Below are 25555 nucleotides of genomic sequence, written 5' to 3'. Positions count from 1 at the left end.
TTGTCTCCACGTTGGTTGTCCTGTTTTTTTTACTCTCAATTATTCAGGAATAGGAATGAAACTGGTTTCTACTAATTAAGCAAACAAGAATGAAAGAGAAAACATAGCAAATAAATCAATGAAATAACAACAAAACTAATGGAGATGGAAAACAAAACAAAAATACCTCGTTGTCGTTGTCATGGCAACAGTTTATTTCTAAAAAACTGTAATAACTGATGAAGCATTTCCCTGTTGTCCCCTTCAACCAATGCAAGCTCCAGCTGCATGTAGGTGAGTTTCCTCTTCACAAACATGGTGCACTGAAAGAGATAATCTTTCTTAGCTTCACTTTCCTTTGACAAACTGCAACGAGCAACATCTGCTGCATTGCTGCACCTGTCCCTTTTCGGTTGCACATCTCTATTTTCATTGCACTCCTCTTTCTCTCTACCCCCTTCACTTGTACAATCAACCTGACACTCAGTCTCTTGACCCCCACTCACCCCCAACTCTCCTCTTCTACCCCTTTTGTTACTGGATGCTGCAGTCGTCTCCCCATCTTCATCCTCTTTATAACTTTCCAACTCTCTCTTCCTTTTAGCAGAAGATGTTGCTGTCACTGTTTCAATTGATGAAGAAGAAGAAGCTTCCTCTTCAACAATGGATTCAACTGCAGCATCTTCAGACTCTTTGGACACAGGTTTTTTACCAGTGCCACAAGAGTCACTTATACAACATCCACTGCCATCAACTGATTCAGTTGACAAGCCTGGCTGGCAAACTTTACTGTCGGAGTTGACAGAGGTAGAAGATGAAGAAGAAGAGGAAGTACAGGTAGGGTTGAAAGAAGGGGTTGCCTTTTCACAGTCTTTGGCAAGTGAAAGTTTCCTTTGTTCTTCTCGCAGTCTTTGTCGGCGCTGCCGTCTTTGATGAGACCAAGTGTTCTCTGTTGCAAAAAGGCTCATGATTAAAATCCATTTGTTGCTTTTTGTCTCAACATAGTTTATCTGACAGAAAGAGAGAAAAGAAAGTGAGACAAGGTTTTCAATAAAATATGAAATGAACAGGTTAAGTCACATTGTTCCCCATGAGAGCTAAATTCATCTGTTTACAGCTACATGGACTGAGGCTGCAGTTGACAAGGTCAGAATCCTTTCTGCTTTGCCAATTAATTAAACATTTTGTCAACTTAATTAGCTTCAAATATTATACAGAATAAACTATGTTTGATATCTATTTTTAAGTGAAATACAGCTTAATCAGAACTGGAATAAATTTAAACAGAGCAAAGCCTGCCTGTGGGTCAAATAATAATGTAAATGCATTCTTTTTATGCAACTGATATGCAGAAAAAACAAAAGGTGAGGGAGGTTTCTTTACATACCATTTCATGGTTTATTGACCACTCTGTCTTTTTTGCACGCACTAATAGTAGAGAACGAATGTGTTCACATTCATATTTAACCCACAGTAAGACTTAAATATATTTCAGTTCTTCTAATATATTGTTTTTGTACATTATCTCAAATCTATACACGAGGGGGGGGGGATTAACCACAAATCAGTTTGTCTGATGCTCTACCAATTGAGCTGTCTCTTTTTTGGGGGGAAATTATCATCATCATTTAACATCTGTTTCTCCATGCCTGCATGGGTCAGATGGAGTCTTGTTGAGGTAGATTTCCATAGTCGGATGTCTTTCCTGTCACCAACCCTCACCTGTTTCCAAACAAAGGAATATTTTTGCACAGCTAGTTTGGAAATGAATGACACTGCTTATATAACAGTGATACTCATTTACAACTCTTACATGTTACAGCAAAAAGACAGTAATACAAACACATACATATGAAATATATATATATATATATATATACATACGGGACATGTCAAGCTAAGTAAAACAGTGGCCATTCATAAATACAGGAATGTCTTTTATGGCCACGACCCCACTCCTCCTTCCCTCCCCCAGCTGAGAGGTATTTGTCTTGCAGGTGCCGGTGCCACATAAAATGCACTCATGCTAGTGCTATGTAAAAAGCACCCAGAACACTCTAAGGGCATCCTGCCATAAAATCCAAGCCAAAACAGACGATCGGAGTCTGGAGAGCTCCTGTCAAATCCTCCCAACTCTTGCCAGCATGGAAGACATTAAATGATGATGATGAAGTTCCCTTATTGTTTCTGTTTACCAAATTCACTCACAAAGCTTTGGTCAGTCCAGGCATATAGTAAAGACACTTGCCCAAGGTGCTGTACAGCAGGACTGAACCCAAAACGACATGCTTGGGAGGCAAGTCTCTTAACCACACAGCAACAACTAATAAAGAAAAAGAAAATACCTTCAGTTCCTGCAAAAGTTCTTTGATGTGAATGCATAAGGTGAGAAAGTCAATGGCAATTTCAGTTGGAATACAAAGTGCCAGGGGCATTTTCTCTTTTTTCTTTTCAGCTTTGAAATAAGATTTCTGAAAGAGAGAAAAAAACCCAAATAAAATAGAAATAAATAACATTTGAAGATTGCTATATTGATATATTGGGGAGAGGTGGGCACAGATGAAGAAGAAATGGAACTGGAAATAATTAATGAGAGTGGGGAAAAGTCAGATGTCAGCACACACACGCACAGATATATGATGGGCTTCAACACAGTCTCCATCTACCAACTTCATACACAAGGCACGGGTTGGCTTGAGGCTTGTCCAAGATGCTGTGCAGTGGGATGGAACACAAAATCACACAGGTGCAAACCTCATGACCACACAACCACGACAAGGGCTTATGAAGCCAACCGTGACACAAAATCACAATTTAAAGGACATCAATTGCACAACGGTCTGATGCAGGACTGGCTGTGCGATTAAGATGCTTGCTTTGCAACCACATGGCTTCAGGTTCAATCCCAGAGCACGGAACCTTGAGCTAATGTCTTCTACTATAACCCCAGGTTGACTAATGCCGTGTAAATGAATTTGGTAGGCAGAAACTGTGTGGAAGCCCACCGTATATGTACATGCTTATATATGTGTGTGGGTAGGGGTATATCTTTGTGTTTATGCTTCCTACCCCTTGACAATCAGTGTTGGTTTGTTTATGTATATGTTACTTAGCATTTTTGGCAAAAGAGAAAAAAAAGCCCTGGTGAGAGCTAATTTGTTTGGGTAGACATTTCACTAGCAACATCTGTCCATAGATCAACCATAACAGCACAAGTAACACTCAGACGCTCACTCACACAAGATGAGTGGTACTCACGGTAAAAGAGACGCTCTCGTCAAAGCTCCAGCCCAGGCCCCACCTCATTGTTTTGCCCTGACAGAATTCTGTGCTTGAGAAGACCGGAACCTAAAGGGAAAAAGAGAAAGGCAAAAAGGTCAGCAGATTTGAAGGGAAGGAGCAGGGGATCCCTGTCGTTTTCCCCCCAGTACCTCACTGGTACTCTGTTGACCCTGAAAGGATGAAAGGCTAAGTCAAACTCGACAGGAATTGAACTCAGAATGTCAAGCTGGAAGAAATATCACTAAATATTTTGTCTGACACGTTAACGATTCTGCCAACTCACCTCAACAATAATCGTTTCTACTGAAGGCACAGGGGCTGGAATTTGGCAGGAGGAGGATAGTTGATTAGATTGACCCTAAAGCTTAATTGGTTCTTATTTTATTGTCCCTGAATGGATGAAAGGTAAAACTGGCCTTTGCAGGATTCGAACTCAAAACGTTAAGATGGACAAAATACTGCTAAGTATATCTAAGGGGTCAATGAACCCTTTAAATGATCTTGAGCATTCAAGAAGAAAAATAAAAAAGGCTCATAAGGCTGGTTTCCCAGATTCTGTGGTATATATGTTCCCCCGACACTGGACTGGTCCATCTCGAGATTATTCATTTTTGCTCGTTGAATGAACTGACCCAGGGTAGATAACATTCTTTAATCCCAAATGTTGTCAATCTCAATACAAGCTTGAAGCAAACTGACATTATTTGAGTTCATTAATGTGAGGTGCAAGCATGGCTGTGTACTTAAGAATCTTGCTTCTCAACCACATGGCTTCAGGTTCAGTTCCCATGGCACCTTGGGAAGTGTCTTCTATTATAGCCCCGGGCCAACCAAAGCCTTGTCATATATATGTATAGATGCATGAGAGTTGAGATTTGTGAATGTATTTGTGTCTCCTTGTTTGACATCAGAGGATTGTTGTAAATGAATGTCCACTGCCAATAGTCTGTCAAAAACATGTCTGACTATAGAGAAACATTACTTAGCTTGGAATCAGGTAATGGTTGGAGACAGGAAGGGCATCCAGTTGTAAAGAATATGCTTCAAAAAAACCCCACCCCACCCACTCAAGCATAGAAAAGAAGACAGAAGAATGATGATGATGAATACAATTTGTTGTAGATAAAAAAAAGAACCAAAACAGCAACAAATACCTTCAAACTCCTTAACTCGTACTTCAGGGCCAACAAGTTCTGCTTTTTGCCAACCATACTGGTATAAATCCTAGGAGACAAAACAAAATACTAATTACCACTATTAATTATATTAATTAACTTACAAAATATTATCCATAACAGACGATAGTAATTAAAACAAAAAACCCATTTTGTGTTTTATGCAAAACTGCCCAGTTTTTATCAAATTTTCTTCACTAAAACGATTTCTGAAAAAAACATCAGTAAGACATGATTACTCTTCCCAGGCAGCTATTATTTGGTCAAGTCTATGGCACAGTGCCTCTGCTCTAAATCCCATGTCCCCTTATCTGTCCTGATACTGTGATACCTGCCTCAAAGTAAGTTCATGAAGAAAAAGAAATATGTACTTTAGTATTTATGTCTGCTTTCCATGCTAGCATGGGTTGGACAGTGAGACAGGGTGAAAAGGTCAGACAGAGCAAGCCTTGCCCTAGTTTCTCAGTTTTAGAATGGTTTCTATGGCTGGATGCCCTTCCTAACCTCAAACACGGTCTACTAGCACCAGAACTGAGTCTGCCTTGAAACTTGCAGGACTAAAGAGGTCTCTTGCCTGAAAGGGAGACTTGGAAATAGGATGGATGCTCCAAGTGAGGTATTGAGATGTAAATATATGATAGAAGGAAGAAAAGGGGTAGATTTGTTGTCGGAGAGATATTTCTTATATCTTGACAACGAAGGGAATCAGTTATATTGCTCTCTCCAGGATAGCAACGATTCTGTCAGCCTCTCTCAGCCTTTCACAAACACACAGATGTTAACACAAACACTCCTGTCACTGCAGGATGTAACTTACCTGACTCTGTTGCGCAGCACTAGGCTGTCCTGGATCAACTGATTCACAAACTGATATTCCCCACCCCACGTAACACTCTCCACACTGCTGGCCGTCGCAGCTGCATGTGGTGCTGCTCGTTTGTTGAAAGGTGAAGCAACCACTGGCTCTTCTTCGTTGCTGTAGAATGGTGGGTTACACATGCAGAAATCATATGTCTCATTAGTTTCTTCCACCACTGATCTCAAACTCTCCAGTTTGCTGACTTTCTTAACTAAAAAAAAAAAAAAAAAAAAAAAAAAATCGAGTGATACGCTGCACTTGAGACGACTTATCGAGTCAAGTAAAATCAAAATCAAATCAAGATTGAAATTGTAGTTGTGGCCAATGCCAGTGTCGCCTGACTGGCACCCATGCTGGTGGCACGTAATAAGCACCATTCAAACGTGGGTCGATGCCAGTGACGTCTGACTGGCTCCTCGTACCGGTGGCACGTAAAAAGCACCATCCAAATATGGTCAATGCCAGTCCTCTACCGACTGGCCCCTGTGCCGGTGGCATGTAAAAAGCACCATCTGAACATGGTCAATGCCAGTGCTGCCTGACTGGCTTCTGTGCTAGTGGCACATAAAAAGCACCCACTACACTCTCAGAGTGGTTGGCATTAGGAAGCACCAAGTTGACTGTAAAATGGTTGGCTATAAAGAAGGGCCTCCAGCTGTACAAAGCAGACACTTGATGCAATCCTTGGACACACCCAGTCCTGTTAAACTATCCAGCCTGTGTCAGTATGAAACATGGACATATGATGATGATGACATAGATTTTTTTAAATGCAAGAATTGTAAATAAAAAAAAATGGAAAAGAAAAAAAAAAGGCATTTACTCGTTATGGAGTCTTGAAAGTTGTTCTTTTCTACATTTTCTATTGCTTTGGCTGCACTTTCTTCATCCAGTTCTGTGGCTAAGAACTTCCAGCCATTGAGCTTATGGCCCAGTAAAGGGTAGATACAACAAGATCCGGTACCTGTGAGTTGAGGAAGCAAAAGAGAATCCGTTTTGTATTCATTTCATGATAATTCTTTAAAGCAGAATTTGTATAAAAGAACCAAGAGTGGTCTCAAGTGTCTTTGCATCACAAGTGTTAATATGAGAAAATCAGATTATTTCAACAGAAATAGAATAGTGAAAGGATTTCAAGAGGAAACACAGGAATGGAACCACTGTTTCCTCTTTCTCAGTTCCCAAAAGCAGATACTCTGAAGAACCAAAGCAAATGTTAGTTGTTCCAACTCCAGGGAGCAGAGGAATAATCAAAGTTAACTCCTCCTGTCATATATAAACTGCCACCCACGACCCTCACTGCTGGAGCCAATGAAAAAGGCCATGCCAGAAATAACAACCAAATCTCATTCAAAGAAGTCTTAAATAAAGGACGCACTGGAAAATTTAGTCCATGATATAAAAAACAACAGGATGGTCATGGTTGGAACACATCGCATTACAGGACTGCTTGATCAAGGCTAACCTAGGGTTAAACAACAACAGCTATTGTCCCCTGATGGTTGCTAAATGGTGTGTCATGTGATGTAGTACTTCTGTCTACCACACCCTACTCTAATTAAATGCCATTTCAAGGACTAATTATAGCTTCTCTAATTGGCCTTCATTATAAGCTTGAACATATGTGTGCATCTGTCTGTCTCTCTCTCTGAATAATCTGATCTCATCCTTCAGGTTTCAAACCCTCAAACTAAGGAACCCTAATCACAACTTCAGGATCCAACCACATCTGACCCCATCCCCCAACTAATTACCACCATGGGCCCCTGTGGCTGTGCCTCCATCTCCCTATTAGTTTCATATCTATTTTCATCATTCATGCTGAAACAGTCTGCAACAGAAGCAGCCTTCTACATATCCTGACCACCCCTACTGAACTCATAGATACATGGTTATACACAAATGTGTGCATGCACATGCACAGGTAAAAATGCAGATGCACACATACACTCAACAGACCCATACAGTTACACAAAAACACCCATACACACAGATACACCTAGACACACACAGACACATAGCCATGTACAGATATAACTATAGATACACACTTACCAATATCAATACCTTGGACGGGAAGAGAGGATTGATGAGAGACAATCAGATCTTCAATCCAGTGAATGTAGTTCAGCCGAAGTGGAATGGTTGGCACCAAACGATTGGTAGGGATGTCGACTTCCAGCCCCAAATCTTCCTTCAAAAGAATGGTACTGAGCAAGCGAAGAGCTGCAGGATTCTTGAAATCAAGAACTAGTTTACCAGAAAGATTCTGTTCCAAATAGCTTCGAAATTCTGGATATTTCAAGGCTAATTCTTTGAAGTTAGGTTTGCGTTTTTTGTATAGATTCCGGGGATGCATGAATTTGTTCAAAGACATTTTCAAGAGTTCTTCATCCAACAGAACTGTAAAAATAATAATGATGATAATAATAAGCAACAGAGAATGTTCTGGTAAACTATTTGCATCAATTTTTAATTTATCGTGACGTCTTTCAAAACTTTCATGCTTCCTGAAATTCGCCAAAAGTGCACCTGATGCCACCACTCCTATTTCTTTCTTTTTTTCGACTTTTTCCCTGTTTACTTCCTGTGCATATTCTACGAACTGTCCATGCACTTTGGGTTCCTTTTTCTGATGAGTCGTGGTGCACCTGAGCACCGAACACAATAAGTTCATTAGGATTCCTCCCTTACTTTACTCCGATATTCTGCGATGGAGCAAAATATATTTTTTTAAATCAGCTCTCAGAGAATTTTACACAGTAAATGAAAGCTGAAAGTTACTGATTCGGTTGTCAAAATAATTAGTGATACAATATTTTATATATTTTCACTTCAAAAGAGACGAAGGACAAACATATAATGTGATGGACGGATTTGCTAGAAATAGCAGCGAAAATTCTTCAAGGCACCAACTTACAACTTACGGTCTCTAAAATAGGAAGGAAGACGAGTTGGTTAATATAATCCGAGATATTACACCTGAAAAGGTGGAATCTCGGGAGCAGCTATCACGGGGAAGGAAAACAACACGGGATTAGGGGGCAAAAATGAAAAAAAAAAGGTCTTTTATGATCGTAATTCCTGTTGAATGAAAATCAGGAGTTTTAAAATAGGAAGGAAAACAATCGCTATTCCGAAAGTCCGCTCTGAAAAACAAAACAATAATAATGATAATAAGTAAACGAAATGGTCACGGAGGGAACGTCTGCGATGATTGTTATGTTTAATTAAAGTTGACAATCAAGTTTCGCTAAAATAAAATTTGAATAATATAAACTTACCAAAGAAAATTTTATGCGTTAAATGTTACGAGTTTCTTTAAATTACGTCAATATAGGTTGTCAAGCAGAGGTATTATAAACGTTACCTAGAACACACATATATATATATATATATATATATATATATATATATATATATATACACACATATATATATATATATATATATATACACACAGATGTGTGAGTATATAAAATATATTCTTATATTCTTATAATGTTTGCTGTGAGTGAAGCGCCATGTGTTTAGAAAGCGGAAGTAATGTTCAGTATCAATCGACCTTTTCAATCCACATTTGCCCAGAGAGTGCTTCAGCCACACTGGAGCCCCTAATAAGAGTTTTAGAGGAACATATCTACACTTTAGGGTCCCAACGAATATAAAATGTTTCCTTCTTGAATTATGCCAGGTGCATGAGGGCCGGTTTCAAATGGCGTGTATATTCCCCACCTGGACGGGACTCCTGTCCGTCGCCAGATTACTCGTTTTTGCCAGCTGAGTGGACTGGAGCAACGTGAAATGAAGTGTCTTGCTCAAGAACACAACACATCGCCCGGTCCAGGAATCAGAACCACAGTCTTACGATCACAAGTCCAACATCCTAACCACTAAGCCACGCGCCTCCTCCTCCAATGAATATATGTTATAATTCCTTTAATAATATAAATAATATGGAAGATCGCCATAATATATATTTGGGAATTCCCGTTTTGCAGCAATACGATTAAGAAGGTTGCGACTGCAATTACGATGGTGATAAAGATTCATTAAAATATTCAGAAAGAAACGATGTGTATGTCTTTTCAACCGTTCAACAATTGCTCTTAAATGTTGCGCAACGTCAAAAATAAAGTCTATATGACATAATCGTGACTTCTATTATTTGTTATTTATATGAAACTGGAAAGCATGTTGAAAAACGTTGAAGCTTACTTTTAGCCTATCATAAATACAGATCGAAAATATTCAGTATCGGCAAAATTTCACTAAAACCATTATTAAGAAAATCATAGAAAAACAAATGAGAGGTTGGGGTACTAAACTATAGTTATGCTCTGTTTAAACCAACACTTGTCAATTAATAAGTACACCTGGATGTAATCTTCTCTTCGCGGCTAAGCAGCATTAAAAGAAAGCAATCCTTCGGTATTGGTACACAACGTCATTCATACAACCTTACTTCATGGCAGATAAAGAGGCTAGGCTGAAAAAGATAGTGAAAGACGTCGTCTCCTCATACCGATACTCTGGAGACCAATACCGAAGGATCGCTCTTTAAGAATATAAATTAACTCCAGTGCTTGATTGGTATTTTATTTATCGATCACATAAGGATGAAAGATGAAATTAGACTATGGAGGGAATGTAAACAGCCATATTGTCCGATGCTCTGCAAATTTTGTCAGTCATTCTCTCGTCCTGTTAGAAATAACTGCGAAATCTTCCTCAAATCGTAACACATTGCCTTTATTTATTTATTTTTATTTTTAAAGGCCAGACAGATTCTGTAATGTAGTCCTAGATATATGATGTTTAATTAAAAAGGGATGATCACGACTTGACTGTTTCTAATTGTAGGTCTGCTCAATCACAGTTGATCAGGGGCCAAGCATTTTAAACAAAGTGAGCCTCGATGTACTAGAAATCATAGCTAAATTATCCACAAATCACTTTGATATATGAAAAACAAGAGAGGCATAATTGACGAAAAAGAAAAAAAAAAGTAAGAAAAATGTACTAAAAAAATTACGTTTTCATTTTTCAGGCAATTAATTTAAATTGATAAAATATGGCTCTTTATATAAATTAATTGCAAACATTTTTTAAAAATCTTTGATTCAGGTTCAGTCCCACTGTGTGGAAGCTTGGGCCACCCAGCTGGGGCCACAAGGGTCTTCCACTATAGTCTTAGGTCAACCAATAATTTTGAGTGAATTTGGTAGATGGAAACTGTGTGGAAGTCTATTATGTGTGTGTGTGTGTGTGTGTTTGTCCGCTACCATCACTTGACAACCAGTGCTGGTTTGTTTATATTCCTATAACTTAGCTGTTCAGCAAAGGAGATCAAGAGAATAAGCACCAGACTTAAAAAGTAAGTATTGAGGTTGATTCATTCGACTAAAATTTTCCATGGCGGTGCCCCAGCATGATTGCAGTCTAATGACTGAAACAAGTAAAAAATAACAGATAGAAAAAAAATTTTATAAAATTTACTCGTGAAAATATTCCAATTGACCAAGAGATATATTTTGTACAGGAGTGGCTGTGTGGTAAGTAGCTTGCTTACCAATCTCATGGTTCCGGGTTCAGTCCCACTGCGTGGCACCTTTAGCAAGTGTCGGCTAACCAAACCTCGGGCTAACCAAAGCCTTGTGAGTGGATTTGGTAGACGGAAACTGAAAGAAGCCCGTCATATATATGTATATAAATATATATGTGTGTGTGTGTGTGTCTGTGTTTGTCCTCCCAACATCGCTTGACGTGTTTATGTCCCCGTAACTTAGCGGTTTGGCAAAAGAGACTGATAGAATAAGTATTAGGCTTCCAAAGAATAAGTCCTGGGATCGATTTGCTCGACTAAAGGCGGTGCTCCAGCATGGCCGCAGTCAAATGACTGAAACAAGTAAAAGAGTAAAGAATTTCATAAATAAACAAACTGAACTGAACTTAATCTAATCTATTATAATACTGAGAGGATTAGATTAAGCAAGGTTAGATTAGTTTATTTATAAAAATATGCAAAATATTTACTGATGGGTCATTAGGTGCAAGAACATCTTAGAGGAAGGAAGTTTCTTGACCTCAGCGCCATTATAAGTTACCCAAATGAAAAAGAAAATAAAGAAACCATTCCAATAATCTGAAGAGAAATCATTTTTGTCAGTTCTTGTAGGAATGTTGCAAAGGAAGGCAAAAGGTAAGGTTATGGCATTTATCTTTTGACGGAGTTTCGGATGAGGAATTCCAGGTCTCATGTAAACAGACAAAGGGTACGGAACTGGAGAACGGGGGAAGGGAGTTTTGGGGGATGGGGGTTTAAAAAAAAAAATGAAAAAGAGAAAAATTTCCAGAATTGTAATTTCTTTTATATGAAAATGAAACAGAAAGAAAACGAAGAGTATAAAACAAAGCAAAAAAGAAAAAAAAACCCTGCTGTTTTTACCTTTATGATGAGGTATTCCTCATCTGAAACTCTGTCTTTTATTAGGGAGATTGGGGGGAGAGGGGCAGGTACGTTATGTGTTTCATAAATATATAACAGGTCCCAGGTGAGATTTATCAGAACAAACCCAGCTCTGTTGTACAGAAATTGTTGGTTGTGACACGGAGAAAAGAAAAACTTTGATCGAAATCTTTTCTATAGAAATTACGTCATAAGTTTTTCATGAATATAAATTCACTTACGTATTATATTAAGTACTCTCTCTCTCTCTCTCTTTTGCACACACTTACCTGACCTGTCTGGTATGTTTGTCATTGGGCGAGACTAAAATTTTACACATTACTAATGCAACTACTTCAGAAGGTTTTTACCTAATTGAAAAAAACAACAAAAAGACCACACCAAAAATGCTGTCTTTTCAATAATAAAAAATTGTTTTCATTCATGAGCTTACCTTGGATTGTATTATTTATTTATGTTTATTATAATTAATAGGTGAGAAGAAAATCCAATTCATACTTTGGGAATTTTGGACAAAGGGAAAAAAAATAGCTGAAAGGTATAAAGGAAAACTGAACAAATTTACATTTTTATGCTTAAATGAGGAAAAATAAAGAATCAAAACATCAGGAAAAGTGTTTAGCTGTGTAAAAGCATGTGAAACTTTGTAATATTTACATAAGAGGGGGGAGGGTGCTGAAAAGTTGCTGGCTTTGAGTAAAAGAAAATACAGGGGGATCAGTTAATTGTGATTTTATTCAACGTATTCCCCCCCTCTCAGATTCACACACTTATTGCAGTGGTCCTTCAGTTTTTCTAAGCCCTCTAAAAGAACTTGGAAGTTTAGGCCTCCAGCCAGATCTTTTGTGATACCCTTAACGCCAGGAACATTTCAGCCCCTCTTTGTGTATATATACATACATATATATATATATATATATATATATATATATATATACACACACATGCATATGTAAGTAAGAGAAAACTTGTAGAAGCCTTATAATGTTACAATCAAAGATAATGATTTCAACCAGTTATTGCATCATTAATCACAATAAGTGGCTTCTGCTGAATGTGCATGTGTGTGTGTGTGTCTGTGCTTGTCACCCACCACTGTTTGACAACTGGTATTGGTGTGTTTACACCCCTGTAACTTAGCAGTTCTGCTAAAGAGACCAATAAAATAAGTTCCTGACATAAAAAGAAATAAGTCCCGGGGGGTCAATTCACTCAACTAAGAAAAATTCTTTAGCATGGTGCTCCAGCATGGCCACAGTCTAATGACTGAACCAATTAAAAGATAAATCCAGCTGTCATCATAACCTTTTAATGTCTGGCTTCTGTTCTGTTGGGATCCAAAGGCTTCAATAGGGTCCAACATGTCAAACGACTGCTTTGGGCTCCACTCTGCTTCTTTGCCATACTTCTTCAAGTTGGGCACCCTTCCTAATGCCAACCCCTTCACAGGGGCTTTTCCACAAAGTGAGCTCTAGTGTAAGTTGCAAGACTAAGACTTTGTCTGAGTGGGGGGAGGAGGTCAAATAGGGGGTGGAGGAGGCAGCTTGATGGTAGAATGATGAAGGGTTAAAGTATGAAGGAAGGGGCCAGAACAACTTCCTTCGAAATGGCTGCTCACATTCTACAAAAATGGGTGTAAGTAATCAGTATGGAGGTGGAAGGAGAGATAAAGACAGAGGTGATAATGTTTCAGGGTGGGCCCTGGGGGGTAGAAGAGCAGGAAAAGTGAGTGGGTAGAGGTAATAAGGGTGAAAGAAAAACGTGGAGTTGGGGGTAAATGTACTGAATGACAGTTTTATTTGATTTTATTAAAATTAGATTCAGTTCAGACGATCAAAATAGAAGCAGGGATTTTGAAAACAAGAGGACGGAGTATATAATGGTGTAATAATAATGAATACAGATTGGTGATGTTACTGAGTCATGAAAAGACATAAAATATCAGTTTATGATGCAGACTAAAACGAATAGAATGTCACAGCAGCAATTTATAGCAACAAGTTCCATATTTTATGACAATGTCCATGAGAAAATTAAACAAGAAATAGATATTTCTAGTAACAGTATTAGATAATTTTGATCTTGTCATAAAGTATAAGTCTGTGACAACTTTATATATATATATATATATATATATATATATGTGTGTGTGTATATATATATATATATATATATATATGTGTGTGTGTATATACATATATATATATATATATGTATATATGCATATATATGTATATATATATATGTATGCATATATATGTATATATATATATATATATATATATATATATATATATATATGTATATATATATATATGTATATATATATATGTATGTATGTATGTGTGTGTGTGTATGTGTGTGTGTGTGTGTGTGTGTGTGTGTGTGTGTGTGTATATGCCAATGTGAAAATGGCCTTATCATAACAAATATGACAGCAATTATTTGTGAGAATTTGAAAATTATGATGCATAGATTCATCCTGTGAATTATTCAATACTGATAGCAACCCTGACACACTGACACACTCACTCACTCACATATACATCTACATCCAGTTATTGGTGGGAAGGATCATTACATCACCTGTTATTTACCTCGTTCATATTTCGTATGAATTTTCCATCGAATTCCCTGATGGCTATGAATTAAGTTCTTACACACACACACACACAAGTAATAATCCAAGGGAGCAAGGTGTGGAGTATACGTTGGGCCTGGTATCATTTCAATTCCCTCATGTTCCTGGAGTTTATTCCGGGTTATCCGAGTGGTAAGAAGTCTTGCATTGTCTTTCTGCTGAAGACCTCACTTTCTGTTGACCAATGCTGGGGATTTTTGCCACATAATAGCATACATCTGCTCCAACTGTTTGGAATCCTGGCTGGTATTGATGGTTCAACCGTTCTGTTTGAGCTCATAGTAAAGTACCCCCTCATAACACCCCCAGACGCAGAGCATCACCTTGTATTCAAAAGGCCCATGTTCGGCAACAGGTTCCAGAATCTGGCCATTGTTTAACCAACACTTACATCTTCCCTGGCTTATTGTTCTGATCCAGGACTCACTTCATGTGCTCTCAACGCTTCATCAACTAAGCGAAAGTGGAAGCTTCAGTGAAGAAGTTCTTTGCCTCCAAGGACAAGAACTTGCATCAGCATGGGATGAAAGAACTGGCAGAAAGGTGGCTTCAGACGATGCTACACGATGGCCTCCTCTGCTTCGTATGCACGTGAAGTGTTGAAATATTGTTCATTCGATAATAATAATAATAATAATAATAATCTTTTCTACACTAGGCACAAGGCTCTAAATTTTGGGGGAGGGGGCCAGTCGTTTAGATCGACTCCAGTACGCAACTGGTACTTAACTTATCGATCTAGAAAGGATGAAAGGCAAAGTTGACCTCAACGGAATTTCAATTCAGAACGGAGACGGACGAAATACTGCTTAGCATTTTGCACGGCGTCTTAACGATTCTGTCAGCTCGCCGCTTTAATAATAATAATAATAATAATAATAATAATAATAATTAATAATAATTAATAATAATAATAATTGTTTCAAATTTTGGCATAAGGCCAGCAATTTCGTGGGAGGGGTCAGTTGATTACGTCTACTCCCGGGCTTAACTGGTATTTATTTGATCGACCCCCTAAAGGACGAAAGGCAAAGGTAACCTCGTTGGAATTTGAAACCAATAATTATAAGAATGATTATGACAACATAATAACATTCCATGTCTGATTTTAAAAAAAATATATATATATACAAAGGCAGCGGACTACATCATCCAATATGTGGGTTTTATTTTTATTTTAAGACAGCAGAATATAATTTGGAGGAGATTTAGCAGGTTTTCGTCAAATCTTCAACAATACTAAACGATTAATATCTCCGATGTGAGAATTTATTGTTTGTCAGTTCTTCTACTCCACATGACAAAATGTCAAGAGAGATTTGGGTTTCATATAAAAAACGAAATCCATTCAACGAAACGCTCATACATACAGATGAATATAATTATCAAATACTATCACCATATCATCATCATCATCATTATTATTATTATTATTATTATTATCGCAAATTTTGAATAAATGATGTTCAAAGCATAAAAATTCGAAGCTTAAAAATATAATTACAAAAAAAAAAAAAAAAAAGGTTAGCTGTGGAAGGAGTGCGTGATATGGAAGTCCATCGGTGACTTGGTTGCTATTTCTAGTAAATAAAAGGCTCATATAGAGACTGGTTGAATGTAGTGGGCTGAGGCAGCTAGATAGACAAAGATAAAACAAATAGACAGACTGAGAAATCGATAAATAGATACAGTGACAGAAATCGATAGTTGTTTGCTATAAAGAAAACCTACAGAACGGAAACGAGGGACTCGGAGTAACTTAAAGAGAGACGCTTCCGTCATCGGAGACATAAATGGAATCTGTTATTGCGTTTGAATTGTGTTGTCTTCTTTCTCCATACATACGTATATTACATGGCCATACTCACACGTATGTACATACGTACGGACAAGTGTGTGTATGTATGCATGTTTGTGTATGTGTGTATGTTACACATGCATGTCTGTCTGTCTGTATGTATGCATGTTTGTGTATGTATGAATGTACGTGTGTATGTGTATATATGTATGTGTGTATATATGTATGTATGTATATGTGTGTATATATGTATGTTTGAGTGTGTTTACATATAAATACATTTGTATATAAAATACATCTATACCTACCTACCTACCTACCTATCTATGTACCTACTTACATCTCCCTATCTATCTATCTATCTATCTATCTATCTATGTCTGTCTGTCTGTCTGTCTGTCTGTCTATCTATCTATCTATCTATCTATCTATCTATCTATCTATCTATCTGTCAAATAATTAGACCTTTTGTCTTTAACTTCTTTCACTCATTAGACTGTGGCCATGCTGGGGCCATAGCCCAATGAATAAATTGGTCCCAGTATTTATTTTTTTATGTTTTGTACCCTATTGGTCCCTTTTCCCAAACTGCAAACCAACAGATGTAAACAAACCAACACTGGTTGTCAAGCAGTGGTTAGGGCACAAACACAGACATACACACTCACATGGGCTTCTACACAGTTTCTTTCTACCAAAATCACCCACAAGACATTGGTCAGTCTTGAGCTATGGTAGATTTGGCCAATGTGTTGCATCCCTGTGGGACTAACCTTAGAACCATATCAGTACAAAATGAGCTTCTTAACTTGCACAACCATGCGTGTCTACACTTAATCAAATGAATACAAAGAGACAGACTGGATCTAATTCGAATGCAACATTTTAAGATTAATCTCTCAAATGTAATTCTTATTTATTCACATTATTTTCATATCATCTTGTAACTTTGGGTTTTTTGACAATGTGATTGTTTACTATTAGAATGACATTGCAGGGCAAGTGTGAAAGGCTGGATCATAAAATCATTTTAATCATAAAACAGGGAGAATATTTTGGTTGATTTAAATATTAAAGAGTTGAAAACTATGTTTGACCTCAAAAAGTAACAGGAAGGTTTCTTGTGACATCCTCTTTCTCGGAGAAGGAAAGATAATTTATGGTAATCAACAGACATGATTGACTGGAGAAAGCATGTCACATGAATGTCTAATCATGCTTTCTGTTAAGAGAAACAGGATTTCACATGAAACCATGATGTTAACGGTTTGCCCTTCCTAACACCAACCACTTTACTGGGTGGATTGGGTGCTTCTACACAGAACAGCATGGGTGTTTTTTTATGGGTGGCACCAGCACCCATGAGCCTGCAAGATTAGGGATGCTCAGCTGGAGAGTGTTGCAAGGGATGAACCTGTATGCAAGAGCAACCATGCTTTTACTTAGCTTGACATGTCTTTCCAAGCATGGCAAACCACCAGGAGTCTCAGTCCCCTAACCTCCCCTCTGTGAGTCCCAACGTATCTCTCTCCCCCTCTCTCTCTCTCTATATATTTATGAACATATTAATCAAATTAGTTATGATTATAGGCCCTGGTAAGCCAATCTTATCAATTACTTTTGCACCAGATATTAGGTTATTGGATAATTATTTAATAACTGTGCTCATGAGACATGTATGGGAAAAAATGGCAACAAAAGGACACTCATATTTGTCAGTAGAGTGCGGATATTAATCAAAGTTTAATGTGCTATAGATCCATTACACCTGATTGTGACAATTGGTTTTGCACTGAATATTAGATAATGGGAAAGTGTCTCCTACACATGCTCTTCAGAGATGGCAGGTATGGAAAAAAACTACCGTCCCCAAAGAGCGCATCTATTAGATAACTGTCCACTGTGAAACTCAGTGGTAAGATCAATTGTAATTGAGTCATAATACTGCATACTTTGATGTGTGTATATATGTATTAATGTATATATATATATATATATATATATGTAACGATCGAAGGTACGATGATGACACGCAATGTATGTGTGTCTGTGTGTGTGTATATATATATATATATATATATATATAACGATCGAAGGTACGATGATGACACGCAATGTACGTGTGTCTGTGTGTATATATATATATATATATATATATATATATATATATATATATATATGTATATATATATATTTATACATGTATATACATAATACACATACACTCACACCCACCCAAATACAATATTCATATCTAAAACACACACCCATATTTGTAAACATGTGTGTAAAGAGACATCCCTTTATGTGTGTGTGTGTCTGTCTGTTTGTGTGTAAATACGCAGTCGAATAACTGAAATCAGGAAAAGGATAAAAGACATGCAGAACGAAAGAATGAGAGACAGGAATTGCGAATGAATAAAAGATGGAGATGAAGAGCGATCGCGAATGAAAGAAACTGGGAAATCGGGAAAATGACAGCAGCAACAGTCAGCAGCTGCAACAGTGAGTGGGAACAGCAGCAACAGTCAGCAGCAACAGTAGGAGTAGTAGTGGGAGGAGTTGAACATTGAACAGTGAGAGTGTGAGTGAAAGTGGGAGTAGCTTAATATGATTTGAACAACAGGAGGAAGAGGAGGAACTTTAATGCCTCTAACGGAAAGCTTAGTCTTTCTCTTTCCGTCTCCGCGTTACTCTGTTTTTATATTTATATCTATCAGTCTCCTTTTTTCCCCCTGTCTCTGTTTCTCTCTTTCTCTCCTCCTCCTCCTCTGCGCACTCTCTCTCCTTTAACGATTATTATTACTCTGGTGGGACTACAAGTTCTAAATAATAACCAAAGGTAAGTCGAAAAGAATCCCTTCGATTTTAACAGTGAAAACAGAAACCCGATCACTAACTAAAATACTAACATCTCTGCCGAATAATATTCCATTCCATCCTCCGTCATTGCAATAATTCGCCTCCAAAAAGATTTCCTCTCTCATTCCACATCAATTAACTTTTCAATATGGCTGCTTGCCTTCTCAGATGGTCTCTCTCTATGTGTCTGTGTACATATATATATATATATACACACACATATACATGTATATATATGTTGTGTCTGTTAAATATGCGTTACATGTGTATGTATTTTATATAGACATCATATTTGATGCGTATATATCGTATTTGTCTGTTATATTTTATATATATGTCTTACATTTTACACCACTGGGCTTGAGACAGTGAGTGTATATGAAATATATAGATGTCATATTTCGTGTGTAATATATTACATTACTACGTAATACATGGCTTGCGATTAGTATCTGTTATATATATATAGTGTGTGTGTATATATATATATGCGAGATATAAATGTGATCTTTTATGCCTCTGTCTGTGGTGTTTGGTGTGTGTATATTTCAGATGTACGTATTGTGTTCCGACTGTGGATGATGTGTGTACGTATTCTGTCTTGGTGTTATGGCTTGTAAGTGTGTGTCTATATATAAAACAATGACATTCCTTCGGTATTGGTCTACTGAGTGTCTGTATGAGGAGACGACGACGTCATTCACCCTCTTTTTTTCAGCCTCGCCTCTTTATCTATGTCATAAGGAAAGGTTGTGGGGGTGATTGACATAAGCCTACCAATATCGAAGGACTGCCAAAACATTTACAAGGAAAAAGTCGGCACTGACTTCCAAATTTTGGATTGCTCGCCTCCGTCTTACTAATATATATATACATATATATATATATATATATATATATATATATGTAGATATATATAAATGTGTGTGTAAATATATGTATTCTGTCTTGCTATTATGGATGTGATGTATGTATGTATTCTCTATTCGTCATTGATGGTGTATATGTATGTATACACACACATACATGTATTCTGGTTTGCTATTATCGTCGTCTAGGGTGTATTTTTAGTAGTTTTTGGGATAGTCATCCTGCGAAGTCCCATTCCTCGTGCAAAAAAGAAGAGATTACGAAAGTAAACGGGGCGTGGGAGGTGTGTGCAAAAGCATTGTCGAATTTTTCGATTTATATTGGAATCGAACCCAAGAATATTAGAAAATGAAAGCGGTGGGGGGCGATCGGGTGGGGAAACTTATCCTGTTCCTTTCCGCCAAAGTATGGGACTTCGAAGGACAGCTTTTCCCGATTCACCTTAAACTTACTGTTGTCAGTTATATGTTTTATGTTGTGCGTGTGTATATATATATATATATATATATATATATATATATAGGTGTGTCCGATGTATGTCTATTTTTACATTTATACTACTTATTGTGTAATATGTCAAAATATATATTGTATTTGACATGTATGTGTGTGAGATAGTGCTAAGCTCAAGGCAGCCGTATTGCAGCAGACATGATGAAAGACCTTCCAAATGTGACCACTTCGTCTTTCCATGTATCTCGGACTACATCGGTTCATTATGTCCTTTTATTTGAAGACAGTATGGTGTGATTTGAGGAAATTTGACTGCCATTTCTTGTAGTCCGTGTTGAGGCATCTTACGTGGAGGCTGCTTGTTTATTTTTTTTAGCCCCGGGGTCATATTTGGTTTGAACAGATATAATCAAAGACTTTCCACTCGTGATCACCCTGATTTTTTTTTTCTGGACATAATTTATTCAGGGCTAAATTATTCAATGTGGCCGTCCCGTTTCTAGGACAGGATGGACTTTGACGGGAGACTGCCTCTCGGGTTCGATATATACTGTGTGTGTGTGTGCAAAATATTGTAATTGTGTGAGTGTGTATGCCTCTAGGTTTGTCACTATATGTCTACGTTGTTTAATGTATTTATTATATGTCTATATTACTAACTTGTCCTTTTGGATGTCTCTACATCCTATAAGCTGTAATAGATTTTAATTTGTCATTATGCTCCGATTTGCGTCTACACACACAATCTGTTTGAATAACCCCATACATACGTATGTACGTGTTTTCTTTAAATATTACGTCACCGAAGACTAATTCTTTGAATTTGTTTGAGTCACATTTTCAGCGATAAAAAGACAGCTTTCATTTAGATATCGTTTTGTTAAAATTAGTTCCGTTCAAATGGAAATAGACATAGAGTACTTGGTCTCACTTGGCCATATTGCTTATATATTATTTATAGGAATTTATTTTTGTCCAGTCTGTGTCGGTGTTGGTATTAAATTGGTGTTCCTGTATTCATCACGTTTTAGATATTTGGTTAAGGTGCGTTTGTGTGTGATCTTGTGTCTACGCCTGTCAGATTTACCTGTATGTTTTTATCTATACTTGTGATCAGATGTATGTCGATATTTAGGTGTATAGACCGATATCGAGTATTGCTAAGTGATAGGTAATGTTCGAGGGACTTGGAATTTAATATAGTGTGTGTATATACACACACGCATAAATATACATACAGTGTTCACTGCTGCTCATGGTAGCATTACTTTTTTTTTCCCTCTCACTTTTCTATATTTGTCAATTAGTTGCGTTCACCTCCTTCCGATATTTCGTTTCCTCATAACTTTCTGAATGTTCTCTGAATGAGTGAAGTGATAGAAATGTGTCTGAAATGATTATATCCACCCTTCCTAAGTATTTCGTTTCTAACCCACGCACCTCTCTAGAGGTGCCCAGTGTATTCATATCGATTCCAGTACTTGACTGTTACCTTATTTTTTATTGATCCCAAAAGAATAACTTCGACGGAATTTGAACACTGAATATTAAAGGGCCACAACTACTGCCAAAGCATTTTGTTCGACGCTCAACTGATCGAAATATATTGCTTGCTTTTATACTGTCCCATCGAATCCAACGTTGATAAACTACCTTCACCTTATGTTTTTGTATCAATCCCGACACTAAAAACCCCAACCTAGTCCTTCTCTCATACAGCTGCTACAAATAAACTAATGAGGGACACTTTCGACGCCTCCAACCTATATTCTCATCTGACACACACACCCTTCCTTCTTTCAAACAACTTACAATTTGATATTGGTTTGGCACTAGATTGCCTATTAATTTTGATATCTCAAACTATTGAAACTAGGAAGGTCAAATGAGTTGATTCCTAGGTAAAATATATTTTTTAAACATTTGTTTTCGAGATGTTTTATGTTGCCAAGTTATTATGTTGGACATTTAAATTAGGTATGTCATTTGTATTCAACATGTCAGATGTTGGAAGAGCTTCAGAGTTTATGTAAAAAACGAAATCAGTTTGACGAAACGAATACATACAGACATGGCTATAAATTATCTATCTCTCGTCTACGCTTTGTGTCGGACACGATGACGGATGTGTTGTATAACTCGTTCCATCATTATTGTGCTGTGTTCCTAGTCAGTCACCTGCTATTGTACCCCCAATAGTGACTTGATAATGGTTTGGGAAGGATTGTTTTGACATAACTATTAGCAACTCGTGAAGAAAAGGGTTCAGAATTGACTGGCAAAAATTTAGCAAAAAAGTATGAAATATTTGGAAGAAAATTCCTTCACTCGTAATTCTTGTATAAAAGCCCAGGAATACTTGACCCCCCCCCCAAAAAAAAACCCCACTTTGAAAGGGAAATAAAATCCATTCAATTCTTTGTCTTTTCTCCATGAGGTGGTGATAAGATATTCCAAAATTTCGCCGGCTTCACACGGTTCGTCCTCTCTCAAAAAACAATTGACAAATATAACATTTTTACCGAAAGAATGCTACAATTTCGATATTGGTGGTTAGACTAATTAGTTCTGTAAAATACATACAAATTGGTCGTATAGGGAGAAAATGTCCAGGTTATTGGTTGATGTCGGATCGAACTCTTCTTTCCGACCTTATTTACATTGTGTGTGTGAGGGGGGGGAGTACTTCCAGTGGAGAAGAACTAAACGACTTTACAAGACTCAATGACTAATAGCTTCTTCGCCGGACAAATATTTCTTAGTCTGTGTGTTTTTTTTTAAACACCGCTTCCTGCCTTGAATGTGTTTGGTGCTTTTAACATCTGTTGTAGTTTTATTCACTTTGTTTGTTTGTGTGTGTGTGTGTGTGTGGATATAAATGTGATAGACACTAGAAACCAAATGCTGACATTGAATACAAACGTTTCGAATGAATGAACCTCTCTTACTCAATGTTACTGAACTGAGTGGGTGTATATGTGTATTGTCTGTGAGGGTGTATATTCTAATCTGTATAGGTCACTGTGGGTATATTATAAAATGGAGTGAAAAAGACCAGGGTAAAACAGGAGTTATGCAATATGGCCATGCATATATATACACACACACACACTAAGCGCATACCTGTTCTCTTGTTGTCTTAATTTTGAAACCTGTGTTGTTTTTCTTTTTCTCTCACCCTGTACTCCTCCGTTTTCCTTCAGATTTCCCCTCGATCTTGTTATTTACACTAATCTCTCACCCCACCCCCACCAACTTCTTTCCGATCTTATTCAGCTCCTTCTCTTTCTTTCTTTCTTTCTTTTAACCCTTTACTCCACTCCTTTTCTTATTTAAATAACAATGAAGATTTTATTTCATAACTTTTAACCTGTTCCTGTTTTTAATACTTCGATCATCAAATTTGATCCCAAAACCTCCTCATTTCCCTTCCTTGATCGATAATCTTCACAAAGTCGTCAGCTAATCTCGCCCCCGCAACTTTTACCTGTTCACTCGTTTACGTCTCTCTGCCGAGAAGTTCCTCTCAAACACCTACTTGTAGTCATTATTTAATCAATACATTCGGTGCTACCGTCTCCCCAAATTCTAGTTCTAAGTCCTATAGATCATATTTATCTCGTTTATTATCGATGTCTTTATTGAACAATGCGCAAAGTCAACCATGGCAAGGTTTGAACCCGTCATTTGAGGAATGCTTATTTGCTTTTGCTACCCTGTGACATCCCACTTTGGAACAAAGTTGTAAGGGAGTAGTAGTTGCTTTAATAGTTTTTTTTTCTAGTGAGAGATAAGTTTTGGATTAAATATCTGACTATCGCCATCTGACCAGTAAATACCAGTTATAGATCTGCTTAATTTAATATGCTAAACCCTTTAATTGATGTAGTCATAATGCCTGGGATAACATATAGGGCGTAGCTGGAGATGTGTACCCTCTCTCTGATTTTCTTTTCCCCAAACTTCCTTAAAAATACATTTTTTTTCAACGAAATTTCCCCAGAGAATTTTTCTTTCAGTTTTATCAAGATGATCGTATTCTATATTCTCAAACATGTTTCCGGAAAATTTAACTAAAAATCTGCATTTTAAAGAAAGTTATGGGGAGAAATAGTTGGGGGGTGATTTTAGTTATGTAACGTTAAGTGCGTGTTTGTCGCCCCCCCCCCCAACGTATTTAAAGCACTAACGTCAATGATGAACTAAAGAAAGTGCTTGTTCCGTTGTTTTGCTACTGAGTTCTTGAAGCTTGGCATTTATGAAAGAAAATGAACTTTAGTGATGGAAATGTAGCATATGGCAAGGATTTGAGGTACGTTTTAGATACGAGATAAATTCGTAATTTTGCCCATTGGTATTGTGGAAATAAGAGGGTTTTGATTTGATTTTTTGTTTTTCAAGGTCTTTTTCTTGGAATATTCCTTAGATTTTCTTCGAATATGTATAGCTGTATTTTACTGAAGGTGAGCTGGCAGAATCGTTAGCGCGTCGAACAAAATGCTTAGCAAAATGTCTCCCTGTTCTTGATGATCTGTGCTAAAATTCCGCCGAGTTCAACTTTGCCTTTCGTCCTTTCAGGATTGATAAAGTAGCAGTCAAATATCGAGGTCGATATAATCGACTTACCACTTACCTTGCTTAAAATTGCTGGCCTTGTGCCAAAATGTTGATTACTGGACTGCGGCCATGCTGGGGCATCATCTTTAGAGATTTTAGTCGATTGTACAAACCCCAGTACTCATGTCATTCGGGTGCTTTGTTGAAAAGCTAAGTCACATGACCCGAAGGAACACCCAAAACGTTGTTGTCATGGATCAATTTTCACCCAAAGTTACGAAATGTTCTCTAAAAGGAAGTGACATATATGTCAGCCACGAAGCCGAGATATTTAAATTTCTTTGTTTTCAGTGATTTTTCCATAGTTTGACTGACATTCTAACCGTGACTGTCTCGTCTTGTTAAGGATATTATCTTTATATCCATCAATATCTAAGACCGTTGTTATTTCTGGCATCAAATGACTCATTAGCTCATTCTTCATTAGCTTAGAGGCGACAACAGATCGTTGTCCAGCCTTACCATCAGTGTTGCTTGGGGTTTTACTATGATTTGCCATTAAGAGAGATGTGATCTCGTGGCTAAAGTACACGGAATCAGCAATGAATCT

At 37.4% G+C, this 25555-nt stretch overlaps 2 protein-coding genes across 6 annotated transcripts in view; one reads left to right on the top strand and one right to left on the bottom strand.

Moving 5' to 3' along the window:
• Positions 1 to 170: 170 nt before the first annotated feature.
• On the bottom strand, positions 171 to 25555 carry LOC106869560 (RNA N(6)-adenosine-methyltransferase mettl16). Of its 5 annotated transcripts, none has more exons than XM_089341142.1 (8): positions 25022 to 25555; positions 7351 to 7698; positions 6119 to 6259; positions 5254 to 5506; positions 4416 to 4485; positions 3238 to 3327; positions 2325 to 2450; positions 171 to 989 (listed from the first exon to the last, which is right to left on the bottom strand). In XM_089341142.1, exons 2-8 carry the CDS (start codon positions 7670 to 7672, stop codon positions 180 to 182), a joined length of 1812 nt encoding a protein of 603 aa, XP_089197268.1. In that variant the 5' UTR covers positions 7673 to 7698; positions 25022 to 25555; the 3' UTR covers positions 171 to 179. The 5 variants fall into 5 exon arrangements, with proteins under 5 accessions (XP_089197268.1, XP_089197267.1, XP_014770835.1 ...); XM_089341141.1 differs by lacking the exon at positions 25022 to 25555 and adding an exon at positions 14351 to 14950; XM_014915349.3 differs by lacking the exon at positions 25022 to 25555 and adding an exon at positions 14362 to 14677.
• Positions 18906 to 25555, top strand: part of LOC106869563 (lissencephaly-1 homolog) — a 66007-nt gene continuing 59357 nt past the window's right edge. Inside the window, exon 1 of the mRNA XM_014915355.3 lies at positions 18906 to 19045. The gene's annotated coding sequence lies outside the window, so the exon portion shown is untranslated. The remainder of the gene's footprint in view (positions 19046 to 25555) is intronic.

Source organism: Octopus bimaculoides, chromosome 24, assembly GCF_046866305.1.
Source record: "Octopus bimaculoides isolate indiv1 chromosome 24, ASM4686630v1, whole genome shotgun sequence".
NCBI classification, from domain to species: Eukaryota; Metazoa; Mollusca; class Cephalopoda; order Octopoda; family Octopodidae; genus Octopus; species Octopus bimaculoides.
Note: the sequence above shows the minus strand (reverse complement) of the source record. Positions and strands in the feature narration are given on the sequence as shown.

What these genes read in the sequence shown, in the direction of transcription:
- LOC106869560 (XM_014915349.3), bottom strand. Translation starts at nt 14,491, where the DNA reads ATGATACCAGGCCCAACGTATACTCCACACCTTGCTCCCTTGGATTAT. An exon ending in CTTTCAAGACTCCATAACGA is followed by an intron (nt 5,507 to 6,118) that starts GTAAATGCCTTT and finishes TTTTTTTTTTAG; the next exon opens with TTAAGAAAGTCAGCAAACTG. An exon ending in AACTTTTGCAGGAACTGAAG is followed by an intron (nt 990 to 2,324) that starts GTATTTTCTTTT and finishes TCTTTCTGTCAG; the next exon opens with ATAAACTATGTTGAGACAAA.